The sequence below is a fragment of the Tympanuchus pallidicinctus genome, unplaced genomic scaffold, assembly GCF_026119805.1.
Source record: "Tympanuchus pallidicinctus isolate F22 unplaced genomic scaffold, pur_lepc_1.0 scaffold6, whole genome shotgun sequence".
Taxonomy (NCBI): Eukaryota; Metazoa; Chordata; class Aves; order Galliformes; family Phasianidae; genus Tympanuchus; species Tympanuchus pallidicinctus.
The window spans coordinates 32,086,503-32,105,925 of NW_026294780.1; the positions used below are offsets into that span (position 1 = coordinate 32,086,503).

General features: G+C 39.7%; 2 protein-coding genes across 3 annotated transcripts in view; one reads left to right on the plus strand and one right to left on the minus strand.

Moving 5' to 3' along the window:
- Positions 1 to 19,423, minus strand: part of LOC128092111 (uncharacterized) — a 726,933-nt gene that overhangs the window by 703,197 nt on the left and 4,313 nt on the right. The window lies entirely within an intron of this gene.
- On the plus strand, positions 38 to 19,251 carry DIS3 (DIS3 homolog, exosome endoribonuclease and 3'-5' exoribonuclease). 2 transcript variants are annotated; one of them, XM_052705582.1, is made up of 21 exons: positions 40 to 314; positions 1,978 to 2,135; positions 2,853 to 3,052; positions 3,165 to 3,238; positions 5,131 to 5,298; positions 7,085 to 7,249; positions 7,941 to 8,054; positions 8,156 to 8,293; positions 9,286 to 9,432; positions 10,305 to 10,421; positions 11,179 to 11,280; positions 11,483 to 11,547; positions 11,644 to 11,728; positions 12,252 to 12,379; positions 12,653 to 12,739; positions 13,578 to 13,734; positions 14,724 to 14,938; positions 15,776 to 15,944; positions 16,473 to 16,631; positions 17,010 to 17,132; positions 18,934 to 19,251. In XM_052705582.1, the coding sequence occupies exons 1-21, from the start codon at positions 75 to 77 to the stop codon at positions 19,021 to 19,023; spliced, it is 2,901 nt and encodes a 966-aa protein (XP_052561542.1). In that variant the 5' UTR covers positions 40 to 74; the 3' UTR covers positions 19,024 to 19,251. The 2 variants fall into 2 exon arrangements, with proteins under 2 accessions (XP_052561543.1, XP_052561542.1); XM_052705583.1 differs by lacking the exons at positions 16,473 to 16,631; positions 17,010 to 17,132; positions 18,934 to 19,251 and having other exon boundaries at positions 38 to 314; positions 15,763 to 15,893.

The window sequence follows — 19,423 nt, forward strand, 5'->3', positions numbered from 1 at the left end:
CACGGCGACCCGGCGGCCGCGCTGTTTCCCGCCCCGCGCGGCGAGGGACGCTGGGAAGAGGCCGCGCCGGCGCCATGCTGACCTCGCGGACCTTCCTGAAGCGGACGCGGGCGGGTGCGGTGGTGAAGGTGGTGCGGGAGCATTACCTGCGCGACGATATCCCCTGCGGTGCCGACGCCTGCCCGCTCTGCCCGGCCCGGCCCGGCCAGCCCGGCCAGCCCCTGGGGCTCGAGGCGCGGCCTAGCGGCGCCGCCAGCGACCTGTGCCCCGGGCCGCACTACCTGCTGCCCGACACCAACCTTCTCCTGCACCAGGTGAGCGCGTCGCGGCCTCGGTTCGGTTCGGTGCGCGCGGGTGGGGATGGCCCTGGGGCTCGTGCTGCCCTCAGCACCGCGCTGGGCCTTCCCCTGTTGTCCGCCTGCTCCCGAGGCTGCGATTTGTTTGCCTGCCGCCGCAGTGAGGAGCTTTCAGCGTCGCCCGGACCGGCCTGCTTTAGGCCGTTGGGGCTGCGTACGATTCCACGAGTGTGGGATGGACTCTTTTTTGTAATTCGTCAAAATGAGAGGCGGAAGGATTGAGAGCAGCCCTACCGAGAGGACCTGTGTGCTCTGGTGACGGGCAGGCTGGACATGAGCCAGCAACGTGCCCTCACAGCCCTGAAATCCGACTGTATCCTGGGCTGTATCAAAAAGAGAGTGGCCAGCAGGTCGGGGAGGGTTATCCTGCCCCTCTGCTCTGTGCTGGTGAGGCCTCACTTGGAGTACTGCATCCAGGTGTGGAGTCCTCAGAACAGGAGAGACGTAGACCTGTTGGATTGTGTACAGAGGAGGGCCACAGAAATGATCCGAGGGATGGTACGCTTCAGCCTAGGGAAGGGAAGGCTGTGAGGTGACCTGATAGCGGCCTGTCAGTGTCTGAAAGGGAGCTACAGGAGAGAAGGGGACTTTAGCAGGGCCTGTGATGATAGGACAAGGGGAAATGGTTTCAAGCTTGGAGATTCATGATCCTTTGGGTCATGAACCTTCTAACCCTGGCCGTTAAAGAGGGTAGATTTAGGTTGGATGTAAGGAGATCTTTTACAGTGAGGGTGGTGATGCAGTGGAACGGGTTACCTGGTGATGTGTGTGGTTGATGCCCCATCCCTGGAGACTTTCACAGCAAGGCTGAATCAAGCCCTGGGCAACCTGATCTAGATGCATGTGTTCCTGTTCATGGCAGGGCAGTTGGACTAGATGGCCCTTGGAGGTACCTTCCAACTGTAAGGATTCTATGATTCTAATTGCATGAAGGCTTGATGTGATTCTGTGATTCTGCAGATGGAGCAGTAGCAGGCTGGAGGCAAGGAGCTCCCAAGCTGAATTCTGAGGGTTTTTTTGATTGCTGTCGAATGTGTCTGTAAGGCATGCAGTAGTCTGGTGCAAATGTTTGAGACTGGGAGAAGTAGAACAAGGTGTGACAGCCTTAAGTTGCAGCAGAGCAGGTTCAGGTTGACTTTTAGGAATAATTTTCTCAGAAAGAGTGGTGGTGCATTGGAAGAGGCTATCCAGGGAAGTTGGTGGTGTCACCATCCCTGGAGGTGCTCAAGAAATGTGTTGCACTATGTTGTTTGCCTGTGTGTTGCACTGAGGGGCATGAGTTAGTGGGCACAGTGGTCGTGGGTCGATGGTTGGACTAAATGATGTTAGAAGTCTTTTCCAACCGTAATGATTCGGTAGCCCTGAGTAATTCATGAAGGCTGTTGTCAGTTACTCAGGAGAAGGGCAGAGCGCTCTGGCATTTTAGCAGTTATTGAACACTCAGAGAATTTGCCAGGGTACACTGGGAAGAACCAGAGCAGTGGGGATGCGATGGTTGTGGTGACAGCAGGAACAGGTTTTTACCCAGCTACAAGGCTGCAACAGCAAGATTGGGCCTGGTAATTTAGCCTGCATGTAGAAAAACACCACAGTTCTGATGCATTTCCATTTTGTTCCTCAGATTGATATTCTGGAAGACCCTGTTATTAAGAATGTCATTGTGCTACAGACAGTTTTACAAGAGGTCAGGAATCGGAGTGCACCAGTGTACAAACGAATCAGAGACGTGATCGGAAACCCTGAAAAACACTTCTATTCCTTCACCAATGAACATCATCGGTAGGGTTTGGAATAGGGTATAACGTTGTACTGAAGTTTGGTAAAGGAACTGGTACATGTGAATCAGGCAGGTAAAATGAGGCTGATGTGCACAACACTTGATATATCTAAGAAGTCCGGCTGGGGAATAATTGGATGTTACAGGAGCTTTCTCATTTTATAGTTGGTGTTGGCATGCATATCTTCTGAAAAGGTGATTAAAATTCTGAATAAACTTGTGCAGCAAGACCTTTAACCTGAGCAGTGGAATCATGGTTATGCATTTTACACAAATTCTGATGTGTTATTACTACTGCCAGTTCAATCCGTAGAACTCAAATCAGCTAGTTAGCAGCAAAAAAAAAGGGGGATGCAATTAATTTGCCTTTATGTAGTTTCTGCTACAGCAGCATCAAGGCTCAAGCAGTGCTTGTCTTGAATGCTGTTCTGTTCAGTCCTCAGTGAGGACACTGTGTAAGAAATTGCCATTTCCTCGTCAGTTTTTTTGATCCTGTGTCCAAAGCCTTCAGTGCTCTTTAATGTTACATGTTTTAAAAATTGGTTCAGCTGTATTTCTTTTGTCCCTACAGTCTACAATGTTTGTCTGAAAACAATAATAATTGTAACTGCAGATAGATGTTTGGATTTCTTGTTTGATGTAGTTGGCTTTGCTAACCTTCTCCCTGCCTGCTCTCTCTCTTTTTTTTTTTTTTTTCTTTTTTTATTTTAAATTGTTAGAGAAACATACATAGAGCAGGAGCAAGGAGAAAGCTCTAATGACCGCAATGACAGAGCCATTCGGGTAGCAGTAAAATGGTACAGTGAACACTTGAAGAAAATACAGAATGAGGAGAATGAAGACATCCAAGTTATCTTTCTTACAAACGACAGAAATAATAAGGAGAAAGCCCTTGAGGAAGGGATAACTGCTTATACGTGTAAGTATGGTGGCATGAAGATTTAATTCATTGCTCAGGTATAAAATTTCAAGTGTCTTTATACCTAAATTCTCTGCCTCTCTTGCATAAATATTTGTGTGTGCTTTTGTAGGTGAGGAGTATATTAAAAGCTTGATAGATAATCCTGATCTTGTAGATCGTCTTGCTTGCGTATCTGATGAAGGGGTATGTCTTTATTCTCTTTTGGTTTATTTATTTTATAATATAATTTTGCAGTCTGTTATTGGATGCCGTTTGTCAGGCTACTAGCATCAGTTCAGAAAAAGGACTCTGGTCTTCATTACCATTTTGACAGTAAAACTTTTTGATGACTGAAAAGAATACTGCAGCTATTTTAAGTGCTGCTGATATGCCTACTGGAAAGTATTGTTTAGTTCTTTGTAAAAAGACAGTTGCTAACATGGGAAGCTTAACAAGTGATTCAAGGAAGTGTATAAGTACTGCAAATAATTGAACTAAAATTAAAACTTCAGAAGTCTGCATGGCAAACCATCTAGAAGTTTGTTTTGTGTTTGTTATTTTACTGTTCATTTGTCAGAAACATTTTTGATGAAAAGATTTGATATAGTCATAAGATAAGTTGATAGAATTGTGTGCTGCAGCTCGAAGATGGGTTACTTCATCATCGTAGAATTATGGTAGAATGGGTTGGAGGCCCATCTGGTTTTCCCCTCAGGCTGTGGGCAAGGTTGCCACCCGCTAGAACAGAATTCCCCACCCAGGCATGTCCCATAAGACTGACACAGCTGAAAACTAGCACACCTAAAGTAAAGTGAATGAAGGGATGCCATTCAGAGGGACCTTGACAGGCTGGAAAGGTGGGCCAGGGCAAACCTGATGAGGTTCAACACGGCAGGCAAAGTGCAGAGTTTTGCACTTGGGCTGGAGGAATCCCAGGCATCCATGCAGACTGGAAGGAGCGGTCCTGGAGAGCAGCCCTGTGGAGAAGGACCTGGGGGTCCTGAAGGATGAAAAGCTTAACATGAGTCAGCAGTGTGCCCTTGCGGCTTAAAAAGCAAATGGTATCCCAGTGGGCTCCATCAGAAGAGGGGTGGCCAGCAGGGACAGGCAGGTGATTGTCCCCCTCTACTCTGCTCTTGTGAGGCCCCATCTGGAGTACTGAATCCGAGTGTGGAGCCTCCAGTACAAGAAAGACAGGGAGCTGTTGGAGAGGGTCCAGAGGAGGGCCACAAAGATGATCAGGGCACCGGAGCACCTCCCCTACGGAGACAGGCTGAGGGAGCTGGGCTTGTTCAGGCTGGGGAAAAGAAGGCTGCGGGGTGACCTCATTGCAGCCTTTCAGTACCTGAAGGGAGCCTTGAAACAGGAGGGGAATGAACTCTCTGAGAGGGTAGATAACTGCAGGGCAAGGGGAAATGGTCTTAAGTTGAGGGAGGGAGGATTTAGGTTGGATGTCAGGGGTAGTTCTTTACAAGGAAAGTGGCAAGGTGCAGGAACAGGCTGCCCAGAGAGATTGTGGATGCCCTTGTCCCTGGAGGTGTTCAAGGCCAGATTAGATGGGGCTCTGGGCAGCCTGGTCTACTAGATGATCTTTGAGATTCTTTTCCACCCAGGCCATTCTGTGATGATAGTTATTCTAATGGATTGGAGTGGGACATGCGAGAGTGGGAGGCTGAGCTGATCTTTTCAGCAGTTACCTGCAGTTCATTTAACTTCGACTGATTCATGCAGCTGCTCTGTGCACTGTAGTACTGTCCTAATGTTTTTTTCCAAGTCTATGTTTAGTGAATGCATTAAAAACAAACGTCTCCATCACTTATGTGGTGACCTCTTAAGTCTGTGCAGGCAAGCAGGGAGAGAAACAGAGGTGTTCTTAGTGTTGTCACATTTTTATGCTTTTTGTGCTTCGTTAGGAAAGTTACTGTTCAATACCAGTTTGTCATTCTTGTGCATTTCTGTTCCTATACACAGTTATAATTTTGGAGTTTGCTAACTTGAGTTTCATGTTCCTGAGATGATCAGTTTTGGAGTAATTATGAATGTAAAAGACTTTTTTTTTTTTTTTTTCTTTTTTTTTTTTTTTTTTTCCCTTAAAGAAAGAAATAGAAAGTGGCAAAATAATTTTCCCAGAACATGTTCCTCTTAGCAAATTGCAGCAAGGAATAAAATCTGGCATTTACCTCCAAGGAACCTATAGAGCAAGCAGAGATAATTATCTTGAAGCTACTGTTTGGGTTCACGGGGATGCTGAAGAAAACAAAGAGGTGAGTGTTTTAACTTCACACTGTGAATTTTACTTGGTCATTACTGAATGATTATGTTATTATTTCACAGTGATAAGTGGTATTAAATGGCAGTATTATTTTTTTCTCTTTTTGTTTATTTTTATTTTTCTGACATGGGGTTTTTGCTTTGTTTTTGTGGAGATAGACCGCTGAAATAGTGAGGATGCCTTTTTTCAAAAAAGATGTTAAAAAGCATAATGTGTTCTTTGAAAAAGTGTATGAAAAACGGAATCTTTGATTTGAAACACTGTCATATTCAAGTCAATTGAAGTAGTATTTTCTTAAATTATTTTAAAGTGTGTGATGGAAAAAGTAATAGACTCGTAGGAAGATTTTCAGAAAAACTGTGGTGAGCCCTCGTGGAGCTCTCTTGCGTTATTTGCCCCAGTGTTTTTAGGCTGTTGCCCTTTGAGCAGTTTACCTTGGTTTCTTCCTGCTGGATTTTGAACGTGCAGCTGGTACAATTGGACATGTACTGTTTCCAACTGGCAGCAGATGGCTCTTCACTCTCTTTCTGGTGGCAGCTGACAGTTCTTCCTTGGCTCTCAAATTATTGTATTCCAGTCTCACAACAGTATGTGGAAGGCTCTTAGCCTGCAAAAACAGAAGAATTTTCTGATTTGAAGAAGAAAAAAATTGAGAAAACAAGTGGTTTTACAGGGACTACTGGAATTCTGAAATAAGAAATTGGTTGAAAGGCCGCAGACAGAGGGGGGTCATCAATGGCTCTATGTCCAGGTGGAGGCCGGTGGTAACAAGCGGCATCCGCCAGGGGTCTGTCTTGGACCGGTGCTCTTTAACATCTTTATCAGTGACATCGATGAGGAATCCCAGGCATCCATGCAGACTGGAAGGAGTGGTCCTGGAGAGCAGCCCTGTGGAGAAGGACCTGGGGGTCTTGATAGATGAAAAGCTTAACATGAGTCAGCAGTGTGCCCTTGCGGCTTAAAAAGCAAATGGTATCCCAATGGGCTCCATCAGAAGAGGGGTGGCCAGCAGGGACAGGCAGGTGATTGTCCCCCTCTACTCTGCTCTTGTGAGGCCCCATCTGGAGTACTGAATCCGAGTGTGGAGCCTCCAGTACAAGAAAGACAGGGAGCTGTTGGAGAGGGTCCAGAGGAGGGCCACAAAGATGATCAGGGCACCGGAGCACCTCCCCTACGGAGACAGGCTGAGGGAGCTGGGCTTGTTCAGGCTGGGGAAAAGAAGGCTGCGGGGTGACCTCATTGCAGCCTTTCAGTACCTGAAGGGAGCCTTGAAACAGGAGGGGAATGAACTCTCTGAGAGGGTAGATAACTGCAGGGCAAGGGGAAATGGTCTTAAGTTGAGGGAGGGAGGATTTAGGTTGGATGTCAGGGGTAGTTCTTTACAAGGAAAGTGGCAAGGTGCAGGAACAGGCTGCCCAGAGAGGTTGTGGATGCCCTTGTCCCTGGAGGTGTTCAAGGCCAGATTAGATGGGGCTCTGGGCAGCCTGGTCTAGTATTAAATGGGGAGGTTGGTGGCCCTGCATGTGGCGGGGGGGTGGTTGGAGATTGTTGATCCTTGAGGTCCCTTCCAACCCTGGCCATTCTGTGGTTCTGTGAATTCTGAAATAACATCATGAGTACCAAAAGAAACTTAGTGCAAGAAGTGTGTCACAGAGCGTGGAGCCTGTTGTACATATATACTCTTCTGTTACACTGATGTGAATCTTTTGTTGCTGTCATCATAAACATTTCTGTTTATGTTTTTTTATGTATTTCTGTTTTGTTTTCTAAAAATCCAGATAATTATACAGGGTCTTAAGCATTTAAACCGAGCAGTTCATGAAGATATTGTAGCTGTGGAGTTGTTAGCAAAAGATGAATGGGTGGCACCATCCTCAGTGGTCTTGCAAGATGATGGCCAGAATGAAGATGACATTGAAATGGAAGAAAAGAAAGAAAACATTGTATGACACAAAATTACCTTTTTTAATTATTATTATTTTAATGATTCCTGTCTTTATTAAGAGATAAATGTTATTGAGCAGTAGCCAAGTAATAATGCAAAGCTATATTCTGATATGTGGATAGACTGGTTGGTTTTTAATGGCAATGCATACATTAGGAGCAGGTTATAAAGTACTCCTTACCTACTTGCAGTAATTCTGCTTACTGTATATGCACACGTGTATGTATGCCCTGTGCAATAAATATTTGCGTTTCCTTAATAATACAATCTTCCCACTGAATTCCGTGGGAATACATTTTAATTACTGTGTTTAGAATTGCTGGAGAACTTTTCAAGCTGCATAAAAAGGCTTCTTAAAAATGAAAATAATGGGTTGGGGGAAAAAATAGAGATAGTAAGGAAATGAGCAGAGAGTGTAGTACAGGATAGCATTTCTTTAGGCTTTTTCTGTTCTTTGTTCTAAAACCATGTCCACGAGAAAACTTGACCAATTAGTCATGTTTCAAATATTAAGAAGCCTAGGGAGGCATTATTCCATTCATGATGTCATAAGAGGGTTCATGGTGCTGTAGTGATACATAACCTACTACCAGCAAGGTTTGAGATGAGTGCTGATTTTAAATGGTTCTGTGATCTTTAGCTTTTGGTTTTTTTGTTTTTTTTGGGGTTTTTTTGTTTTTTTGTCTCAGTTGAAGGTTTCTGTTAACAAGAACATGCTGAGACCTACAGGAAAAGTGGTTGGTATTATAAAGCGAAACTGGCGACCCTTCTGTGGCATGCTCTCCAAGTCACAGATTAAAGAGGTAAGGCAGTAAATCTGTAATCTACCTGTAAGGGTAGGATAAGGTAGGATTTAAAAACAAAACAAAGTAGAAATAATTTGTTCCTTTGTCTTTGTTAATAGGCAAGGCGACACTTGTTTACACCAGCTGATCGCAGGATTCCTCGGATTCGGATAGAAACAAGACAAGCAGATAAATTGGAAGGACAAAGAATAATTGTTGCTATTGATGGTTGGCCTAGGAATTCTAGGTATCCTAATGTAAGTTCTGATGCTTCTTTCTTAATGCTTACCTATCTGACATTTAACTGTTAGACTGAAAGGCTAATGGAGTTGTTTTGAGTTATGTATAAACCTTCAGCTTTTAGGCAGAACAAACTGCTGTTTGCAAGTCTAACAGCAGCATAGAGGTTATCATAAAAGGCTTTATGTGAAGAGCAGATTTATCTGTGAGTAGTGAAGGTCGCTTGCACTCAAACAAAATTTAGCCCTGTATTTGGAAGTTTGAGGGGGGAGTAAAGGGGGGCACGTGGAGGGATCCATTTTCTCTTTCATGTGGACAGTAGATATATTGCATGTGGAAGGAAAAAAATATGTTTAAGGCTCAGGGATACAACCATAATCGGCTTAGGACATTTCTACAGAGTAAATGGATGCAGTATGCTAACAAGAGATAAGATTGCACTTGTAAAAGTTTTGTGAAGATGAAATCCTGTACAGAACACAGGGATTTCACTTCTCCACTTCCTTGAAACATCATCATATGTGCCAACTATTCCAGTAATAAAATAGAAATCTAATTTATGCTAGCTAGTTTGTTAAATAAACCAAGACAGCTGTTTGCTAGTTACAGGTGTGCTGCTATTGCAATGTTAGGCATCTTTAGTATATGCTACATTGCACTATTTAAAACAAGTTAGATTGAGTTGAGGAGAGGAGAGGGGAAAAAAAAAAAAGGCATTTAAAGTTTTTATCTTAGGTTTATTTCATGTATTACTTTTGAACATACAGTGTTACTTGATGTTTTTGTGTGTGTGTGTGTGTGTGTGTGTGTGTAATCACCAAGGTTGGAAAAGACCTCCAAGATCATCCAGTCCAAAATCCTCCTATCACCATGTTTCCCCACTAAGCCGTGTCCCTCAGTACATCTAAACATTTCTGGAGCACCTCCAGGGATGGTGACTCCACCACCTCCCTGGGCAGAGCGTTCCAGTGCTATATATGTACATATACACGTGTATGTTATTTCTCAGGGTCATTTTGTGAAGAATTTGGGAAGTGCTGGAGATAAAGAGACTGAGACAGAAGTTCTTCTCCTTGAACATGATGTCCCTCATCAGCCTTTCTCTCAGAATGTCCTCAGTTTTCTTCCGAAAATGCCATGGAGCATTACAGAAAAGGTAATACTTTCAAAGTTATAGCCATAATTACCGTGCTGTCTTCAAATTACGATATTCTTTAATGGTCCGGTGCACCAAAAATAGAGGGATAAAATTATCCTAAAATTCAGGTTGTTCTGAACATTTAGTCTGCTTTTCTGTGGAAAGTTCTCCACAAGACTTTGAATTTTGGCTGAAGTTTGTTGGAGGTAGAAATGTTAAAATTAAAAACAAAACAAAAACACAAGAAAAACTACCATAATGCAGATGTCATTTGAAATGTTTAAAAAAATTTGTTTAACAAAGGTGAGAGGTTACAATTCACACACACACACACACATCTGTGAGTTGGGGGGCTTTCCTGCATCTCACTAGACAGGGTTGTAACCAAATGCAGTAGCCTACATGTCTTTTCTCAGATTATTTTGGTGTTAATTTTAATACATTCCAGTAGAATCCAGTACGGTAATCAGAGGAAGGAAAGTTACTGTTTGCAGAATTGCTTGTTTTAATTGATGTGAGTGAATTTCAGATTCTCCACAGTGTCTTAAATGTGGAAAATGGTTGGCTTAGAATGTAAAGGAAAGGAAACACTTGATTGGAAAGATGTTTTATTCTCTGTTTCCTTTTTGCTTGCTCTGTAACAAAATTTTGGTAGTTATCATTGTCTTGCCTTTGTTATCACTACAGTCTCTGTGTACCTCTTTTGTTTGGTTGAATAATGTTGCAGACTGTGTACTTAAAAATATGTGATTACTTTGGAAAGTCTTACACAAAGTCTCAAATTATCTTTTCTCAAATTATCATTTCTTGTTATTTCTCCTTTAATGTGGATGTTCTGATGTTCTGTACAACTTCCTTTTTTTTTTTTTTTTTTTTTTTTTAAATTTCAGGATATGAAATATAGGGAGGACTTGAGGCATCTGTATGTTTGTAGCGTTGATCCTCCTGGCTGTACAGATATTGATGATGCATTGCATTGTAGAGAAATAGGAAATGGAAATCTGGAGGTGGGTTGTGTTCTTGTTTGCTTATTTGCTTTTCAGAACAGTCAGTAGTGAGAACAGTAATTGATGCAAGCAAAACTCTAGGTCTGTTGTGAAAGAAACCAATGGTCTGCACTGCTGATGAGTGAGGTGGGAATAAAGAAATGTAGTTGACTTGCATTACATCAGTATCTAAAGCATAATTGAACGTCTTCTCAATTGAACCTGCTGTCTGCTCATTTGATGTGAGAAAGTAACGGGTTTTATTTACTGCTTTAACTGAGTATAGACACAAATATCTATGGCTAGAATGAGGAACTAGTGGAAGGAGTGAAGTTATAGCTGTAATAGTTAAGGACTTATTAGAAAAAGTCACTGAAAAGCTACAAGATGAACACCAGCTCTGTACCTCACTGTATCTGATTTAGGCAGATTTTCTTTGTTACTTTGTAATTGCAATAGCAGAGAATGTCAAAATTAAAAGTCCAGCAAACAGGGAAAAGCAAGAAACCTGCAGAGTTGAATTGGTAATGAAAGCAGTTTTCCACTAAACGTACACATGGCTTTATTGTTCAGAATTGCTACAACTGTTCATTTTCTGCAATGCTTTTAACTAACTCTTCCTTCTTGTAAATATAGAAGTTGCTGGGAGGAATAGGAAAAGGGTTAATTGGGTTTGAAATAAAACCTTGAGAAAGTTTCTTTTATGTTGAGAGCTGTTTGCTTCATAGAATGTATAACGTGACACTGCCTGGGTTTTGTTATTTATTTATTTTTTTAGGTTGGTGTGCATATTGCAGATGTCAGTCATTTTATTCGTCCAGGAAACGCTTTGGATGAGGAATCAGCAAAAAGAGGAACAACTGTATATCTGTGTGAAAAGGTAGGTTTTCTATATGGAAAGTTTTTTGTGCAATTAAGTGGTTGGATTTTTCATTGCTTTCCTTTCCTTTGTTCCTGATTTATACAATGTTATCAGAATGATGGAAAGTATTATTTTCAAGCTTTCAGTGTACTAAAAATCACAATATGAAGTAATTGTGATTAATTGTGACTAGTGATGCATTTTATCTGTTATTTTGCAGAGGATTGATATGGTTCCAGAACTGCTTAGCTCCAATTTATGCTCCTTAAGATCTAATGTGGACAGGTATATGTATACGATCCGTATGTTGATCCTGACAAGAAACTCCAGATGTGTGTGCATGGATTTTAATAGATTTCCCCCCTATTCCCCTTTTCATAGGCTTGCATTTTCGTGTATATGGGAGATGAACCAAAAGGCTGAAATTCTAAACACCAGATTTACAAAGAGTATTATTAATTCCAAGGTTGGTTGGATGAATGTGGTATTTATTTAAAAGAAAAGAACACTTCTTGTGAGAAATGTTATACTGAAGTTTTCCTGTTTCTGTTACTGATGTGCTTTCTCAAAGTTAGGAAACCAAGCTTGAATCCTTAAGTGAGGGAAAATATTGTTATCCTATGCTATTCTTCTAGACATTCAGTGGTGCAATGTTGTTTTGTACAGTCACTTTATAGTATTTCATTTTAAAAATATAAATGCATTGATGCATATTAGACATAGTTTGCTGTACACCAGCTTGTCATCTAGTTAAGTTCAGGTATTATATCAGCATTTTAAAAGAATACTGTGCATGTTTACTTTTTTCTTGGATTTTTGTGTAGATCTGTGCTGTTCTGTTATTCTTTGAGAATGATGTTCATAGAGGTGTTGAGCAGAAAGCTTTGTATTATTATGAATGAGCTTTGACCAAAAAAAACTGTTTTTTTTCTGAAAGATAGAAGTGTGCTTTTTCAGTATTGTGACGTTTTGTTTTGTTTTTCTCCAAGGCTTCTCTTACGTATGCTGAAGCACAGATGAGAATTGATTCGGCAACAATGAGTGATGATATTACTGTCAGCCTGCGTGGACTAAACAAATTAGCAAAAATTCTGAAGAAGAAAAGAATTGATAATGGGTAAACAATGCAGTGATGCATTTTTCATCTCTTTTTGGCTGTTGAACTACATGTGAAGATGCTCTATATCCCATTTTGCAGTTAAACTCTTTTGGAAACAAAAGCTAATAGTGATGTGTATCAGCACTGCTATTTCTACTGTTTTGAACGTTAATTCCTTTTTCTTTTCTTTTTTTTAAATTAGCATTTTGTTACAAAGCAAGCTGTTGTAGGTAGGCCTCCAACTCAGCTGCTGTTTCTCCTTTACAGTAATATCACTTAACTGTCTTGCAGAGCTTTGACGCTTTCCTCACCAGAAGTTCGTTTTCACATGGATAGTGAAACTCACGATCCTATTGATCTGCAAACTAAGGAACTTAAGTAAGCCCTGTTGGTTTCCTCAGCTACTTAAAAATTCCTATTGCTCCATCCCTATCCCGAATTAAGTATCAGCCTGTAGTGTACAGAGTTTATGCAGTAGTCCAAGTCAGTAATCGTAGGAAAGATGGTTCTTCTGTATTTTACTACTCTGTTTATGAAGTATGTTTGAACTGTGTTTCATCTGTGAGCTTAAGTCTTTGCTACTGGTTTAATGGAGCACTAGGTTACAGGCTCTCCACATTCTCTGTGATGCTTTCCTACTAACAGGAAGGGAAAGTAGAGTTTGGAGGAGTGGATTACTGGAACTTTAACAACAACATGGTAATCGTTGCAGAGGTGCAGAGTGATATTGACAGCCTTACTGAGGAGTTTTTAAAATGGTGCTACTGATTCAGTTTCTGAGTCCAGATACTCCTGTCCTACTAGTAGTTATTTTCTGTGCTAGAATCTGTATGCAGATCTTACAGTGTATACTGTTATGACTTGATGGTGTGCAACATAGTGCTTTCAAGCTTTGTATGTGTGCTTGAATAGTATTCTTAAGCATAAGAAATCTGTTGGTCTTTCCAGAGATGGCATTGCTATTTTAAAGAGTGTTTTTCTCTGGATTTGTTATTTTACAATATTTTGGGGTTTTTTTCTTCTGTCCCACCATTTGAAGTTTAGTAAGTACATTTTGGCATGCTCTCAGTCTTAAAAATATGTCTACTTTGTACCATTTTAAAAAATTCTAGATAACTAGATAATGTTATAGAATATTGTTAGGATAATAATAGGATACGTAGCAAGTATCTAATTTGACACTTTTCTAACTATACAAAATATTTTCTGTTGATAGAGAGACCAACTCCATGGTTGAAGAGTTCATGTTGCTTGCCAATGTCTCTGTGGCACAAAAAATTTATGATGAGTTCCCAGAGTTTGCCTTGCTCCGGAAACATCCTGCTCCTCCTCCATCGAATTACGACATCCTTGTGAAGGCAGCCAAGTCCAAGGCAGGTCTTTACCATTCTCATGAGTTAATTTAAAAAGCTGTGCTTTCTGTCTGGTTGGCCACTTATCCAAGAGTGGCGATTGGAAATCAATGTCTTGAAAACATATATTGATTTGCCTTTTACCTGCTGGTACCTGCAGGAGGCGTCTGTACCTTTAGATGAAAAGAAGAATTATGTGCTTAAAAAATGTGCTTTTTTCTTTCAGGAAAAGAAAGTAGAAAACACTAATTCTTTTCTGTATTTTAACTGTTAGTGAAACACTTTTCTCCTTTCCAAGCCATGAATGCTGTTTTTCAGACAGTTCTTGGCTTTGAATCACATACATTGTTGCTCTCTGTTAAAGTCTGGAAGTAAGGAAGTGTTTGCATGTGTTCACAGTTTCCATCTTCTCATTAGGTCAGCTAGGGGTTAGTTAGTGTAGCCTGAAACAACTCGGATTTGATTAGTAAGTCTTAACTAAGAAGCATTACTTTTCCAGTTTTGTGATCTTGTGTTCAAAGATTGCAGTCCCCAGTTGAGTTGAACTCTTAAGTTAACTTTCTAGGCATTCTCATGTGAGTTAGGAATTCCTTTCCACACAGTTTTTTGTCCCTCTGCCTCCTTTTTTTTTTTTTTTCTTAGAGTATGTGGGAAACAAAACAGTAATAATTTTAAAAATCACTTTCCCCCAGGTGTAAGTTTTAATACCTACATTACTCCTAAAGTAATGCTTCCTATTTATTTCCTTTGAAATTACAACAAAGAGCACAATCACACTGTTTGATAGAGCAAGTTCTTTGCTGCAGAACACTGTTTTGCAACACAGTCACCACCATAGGTATGCATTTTTGCCAGTGACAAACAAGAGTTCTGTGTGACACAGTTGTCTTATTGTCTACATCTCAGAATTTATGAGGTAGGAAATTTGTTAGCGTTACTAAGAGCGACACGGGTTCAGCTGTGGTATTTCTGCTTACAATCTGTTCTTGTTGTTTTTTTGCTTTCTCCAGAATTTGGAAATAAAGACAGACTCTGCAAAGGCGTTAGCAGAATCATTAGACAAAGCTGAATCTCCTGATTTCCCATACCTAAATACACTGTTGCGAATTTTGACCACTCGCTGCATGATGCAAGCTGTGTATTTCTGTTCTGGAATGGATAGTGATTTTCATCACTATGGTTTAGCTTCACCTATTTATACCCACTTTACCTCACCTATTAGAAGGTACTTTCTTTCATTTTACAGTATTGTCAGAGGACAGACTAAGTGATTTATTTGTTAAGAGAGTGCATTGGAGATTGTGTTTCCATTCAGTTTAAAATTTGAATTGGAAAGGCAGTGGCTTTACTTTACAGAAGTGTTATACAAACCAACTTTGTTCAGCTTTAAATAAGTCAAGCAGAGAGTAAGGCAGTGTTTGGCTACTTGTCAAGAGGAAGCTGTGTTGTAAACATTTAGATTCCTTCTTATAAAAGCATATGAAAATATTGTTAATTTGAATTTTCTTAATTAAACTTATTACAATGAAATTTAAGGCAATGTCTCTCTTGTGTGGGTAATTTCTAGAGCTTCTTGGAGTTCCACTAGTGAATCATGTTTGTTAACAGATACGTTAAAGAATTTCTGGCTCAAATTCTCATAAAAGCTGTGTGCCAGGAGCATTGTGTGATTATGTTTTGCTGAGTAAGGGCACTGAAATGAAGTTTTCCTAGTTCTTGAGAAAGGAAAGAGGAAGGGGCTTAATCTGTTGTGCTGAAACATCATTCTTGAGTTCAAAGTTAAAGCTTTATTTCTTCTTTGTAAGTATTTAGTAATGCAGGCTGCATTGGTAAACTGTAGTAAAGAATTCCTTAGACTAAAAAAGAAAATGGTGTAGTTCATAGTATTGTGAAGATACTCTCTGCAGAGTGTATATTTGATCAGCAAAGAGAATGTGATCTTCTAATTAATGTAGAGACCATTACTATTAGAAAGGATTCTTGAGCTGTGAGATCTGTAAAAAAGCAAAATGTTAGTCAAACTGATAAAAACGTTTTGACACATCACAGATCTTCTTTGCAGGTACGCTGACATTATAGTGCATCGTCTTTTGGCCGTAGCCATAGGAGCAGACAGTACCTATCCAGAACTTACTGATAAACATAAACTGGCAGATCTGTGTAAAAATCTCAATTACCGGCATAAAATGGCTCAATATGCACAAAGAGCATCTGTTGCTTTCCACACACAGGTAAATACTTCTGAGATGTAAGCATGATCTGTGGGGGATTCATGTTGCCCTTAAAGGAAAGGAAGAAACACTGAGCAATAACAGGCAGGTTGTGCTTTGGTGAGCAAAAGTAAGTCTGCAGGAATTATTATGAAAAAGTGCAGTTTCTTCAAGGAAAAGCTTCAACGTAACATTCCTGGTACTGAAGAGCTTAGAGTTGCATTTCTAGAAAGTGCTTATAACTGTCTATATGGGTTCTGTTGTTTCTGGAAAGTGCTTTTAACTGTCTATATGTCTATCATTGGCTTTCTTTTGTGTGTGTGTGTGTGTGTGTGTGTGTGTGTGTATGCGTATATTTTTAATAAATATTCTGAATGAAATGGTATTATAAATAGCAAGTATAATTATTTGAATGAACTTTTTAAATATGGTGTGTAATAGTAAGTATAGATCTATATTTGCTCAAGTATTTTACTCTTTTTAAGTGGATATATTTTTAATCCAGAAGGGAATGTGCTAACACCTTTTTTCTTCTATCTTCTGTTACAGCTGTTCTTTAAAACTAAGGGAGTAGTGAATGAAGATGCGTATATATTGTTTGTAAGAAGAAATGCAGTTGTGGTTTTAATTCCAAAGTATGGGTTAGAAGGAACAGTCTTCTTTGAAGAAAAAGATAAGCCAACACCAAAACTTGATTACAACAGTGAGGTACATTCATTTCCTAAGGTTTATTCTTCTTTGCCTTTTTTTTTTTTTTTTTTTTTTTTCCAATGAGGTACACAAGCAAAATGACTGAAATCTATTATAGTTGTGTTAGAAGGGTAATAGAACCTTTTCTAATTTCATAGTATTTTGTTACTCTGCAATAGTAGTATTGTTGTGGTCTTGAGTTTAAGCAAAAAGATTCTGACATCAGAATGGGTTTCTGTAATAGACAATATCTAATGATCCCAAAAAAATGCCACACAGATGTGTATCTGCACTCTAACTCTCTGGACATTAAGAACTACATCTCAAAATATTTACTTGTATAAAAATGTAAGACAGTATGAACAGTAAGTATTAATACAAAATTTGAACTTACAGGTACCATCACTTACTGTGGAAGGCACAACACTATCTGTATTTGACAGAGTCAAAGTGAACATTACGTTAGATGCGTCCAACATTCAACATCAGAAAATTCGGATGGAATTGGTAGAACCAAAGGTAAGACGCAAGATTTGTGGTTTCTAGTAACCTGAAGGTCAGGATACAGCAAAATTGAAATACAACCTAAAAGTAAAAAATAAAAATTATTTTAAAAAAAAACACCTCCAAAATCAACCAAAAAAGAAAATATCAGTGAGCAAATCTATAGTGATTTGCTTCATATCTATTCTCATTAAAACATAGATCTGCTTTTACTGTGTGTTGAAAAGCAGGAAGGATTCTAAATGAAATTTCCTTTCTTGGCCCATTAAGAATATTACCGTTGGAAGGATGATGATTTGCTGAAATGGTTTATCTTAAGTTGTGTGGTTCTGTAATCAAATTGCTCTGAAATTCTGCCAGAACTCAGTAGGATCTTCTTTTAGCTCCAGTAAATTACTGTGCAACTCTGATGGGATTCTCAGAAGGAAGCTGTAATTGCTGGTTCTTTAATGAACACAGAGTACATAAATGGCAGTGCTTTCTTACCACAACTTCCACAATCCAAGAGTCTCTCGTGATAATACTGAAACAACTGTAATCTCTTATTTAGTGTGTGTCTGGCTTTAAAAACTGTTTCTGCTTTTAGCTGCTTCTCTCTGCATCTGAGACATTGGGGTTTTCACTTGGTCTCATGCCTCAGGCCTGCTAAATGTTTTGCATGGCAGTACAAGGTTGTGTGTACTTGCATTACGTTGCACATGACTCTTGGTAAATGGTTTGTTGCAGTAATTGAGTATATAAAATGAATAAATACAGTAATGCAGGGGAAGTGAAAATAAACAAAATATGACTGTTTATACATATATGTTAGGTTTTTCTGAGAAATCATGTTTCCAAACGTGTTTTGGTCTGTTGTAGTAGTCTGAATTGGGATCATTTAACTAATTTCTCCAGAAAATATACCATTACACAGCCTAGAAAGCTAGAATGCTTTATGCTTTCTTGTGACATTTGCTCATTGAGAACAATTAAATTTTTGCTTTCACATTCTGTCTTCTCACAGTCTGATATTCCCTAGCTTGTCATAACGGTTACTTTCATCCTAGGTGTCTTAACAAATCCACACCTTAAGTTTATGGTGGTGGGTCTTTAATTCTAGTATAGGTGCCTGTGTTACTCTGCAATTAATTGTAACCATATTAGAATATAACTTGAATGAGCAAGTAGCATGACTTTTCTTCTGGTACATGCTCTTGCAATTTTCAAATCATTTCTATCCTGATACTGAAATCATAGTAATTAGTTCCTTGCATCAAGTTTCTGAAGTACCTGTTACCTCTTTACTGGTCAGGCATTGCAGTTAGCCCATAGACTCACTTGCAGAGAAACATACATGGGTCTAATCCTGGTTCAGTTACTAAAATCAATAGTATTTCATTCTACAACCTGCTTCACCCACTCTTTTACGTATTCTCAAGGAAAGCGTAGCATGCCTTTTAACGACCTCTTTCCTAGAGTGCAGTTTACCATGCCTCTGTAAAGACACAGGCTTTTCTTTATTCTAATTCCTCCTTGTTCTGTATTGTCTGCTTTCCATTTTTCCAATTTCTACCAAGGCGTAATGTAACGTCCCTTTGCTGGGCTATAATCAGAGCCGCAGATTGAGCCTGACAAGGACTCAGTTTGATGCCTAGTGTTTCATTTAGAAGGAAGCTGCTGCTTGCTTAGTGTTTGAGCTGTGATAGCTATGCGATGCTAAACACTTCGTTACATGATTAGTGTTTTCTCATGAGGATAGTGTAGCTGTAGAAGGTAAATGTATTACCAGAATAGTAGAAGCTAAAATGCTGTTTTCTGATTTGTTGGTTTACTGTAGATACTTGCAAGTGGTGTTCCTTCACATTTATCTACGGAGACAAACCACAGCAATGAACCAGAAAAAAAGAAGAAGAAGCTGCAACAGTAGGAAGGTCAAATAGTTTAAAAAAGTAGATGTGAGTTACTTGTATTTACTTATTTTTCCCTATGGGCAAAGTAATAGAAAATACTGTTTACTTTTACATCCACTTTTTAATACTTTGTAAAACTCTTCTCTTTTTACAATTTTTATGTGTGCAAGAAGATAAGTTTTAAAATCAATGTCTATACTTTTATTGTATGGATGAAAAATAAATACTTCTCCGAAGTAACGGTACTCATGCATTAGCATTTTATGGGCTGGTTAGGCCTGGTTCTGTGACTAGCAGGGCGGATGGATTCATGAATCCATGCCTCTTGAAAGGGGAAAACAGGGGACCCTGAATAAGTAAAAACAGCAGCAATGATCTGAGGAGAAACAAACTAACTAAATGTGGTATTGTAATGCA

Bases quoted from the DNA above. Each gene is read 5' to 3' on its own strand.
- DIS3 (XM_052705582.1), top strand. From the start codon at position 75: ATGCTGACCTCGCGGACCTTCCTGAAGCGGACGCGGGCGGGTGCGGTG. The intron at 3,053-3,164 runs GTAAGTATGGTG...GTGCTTTTGTAG, and splicing joins AGGGATAACTGCTTATACGT to GTGAGGAGTATATTAAAAGC. The intron at 5,299-7,084 runs GTGAGTGTTTTA...CTAAAAATCCAG, and splicing joins ATGCTGAAGAAAACAAAGAG to ATAATTATACAGGGTCTTAA.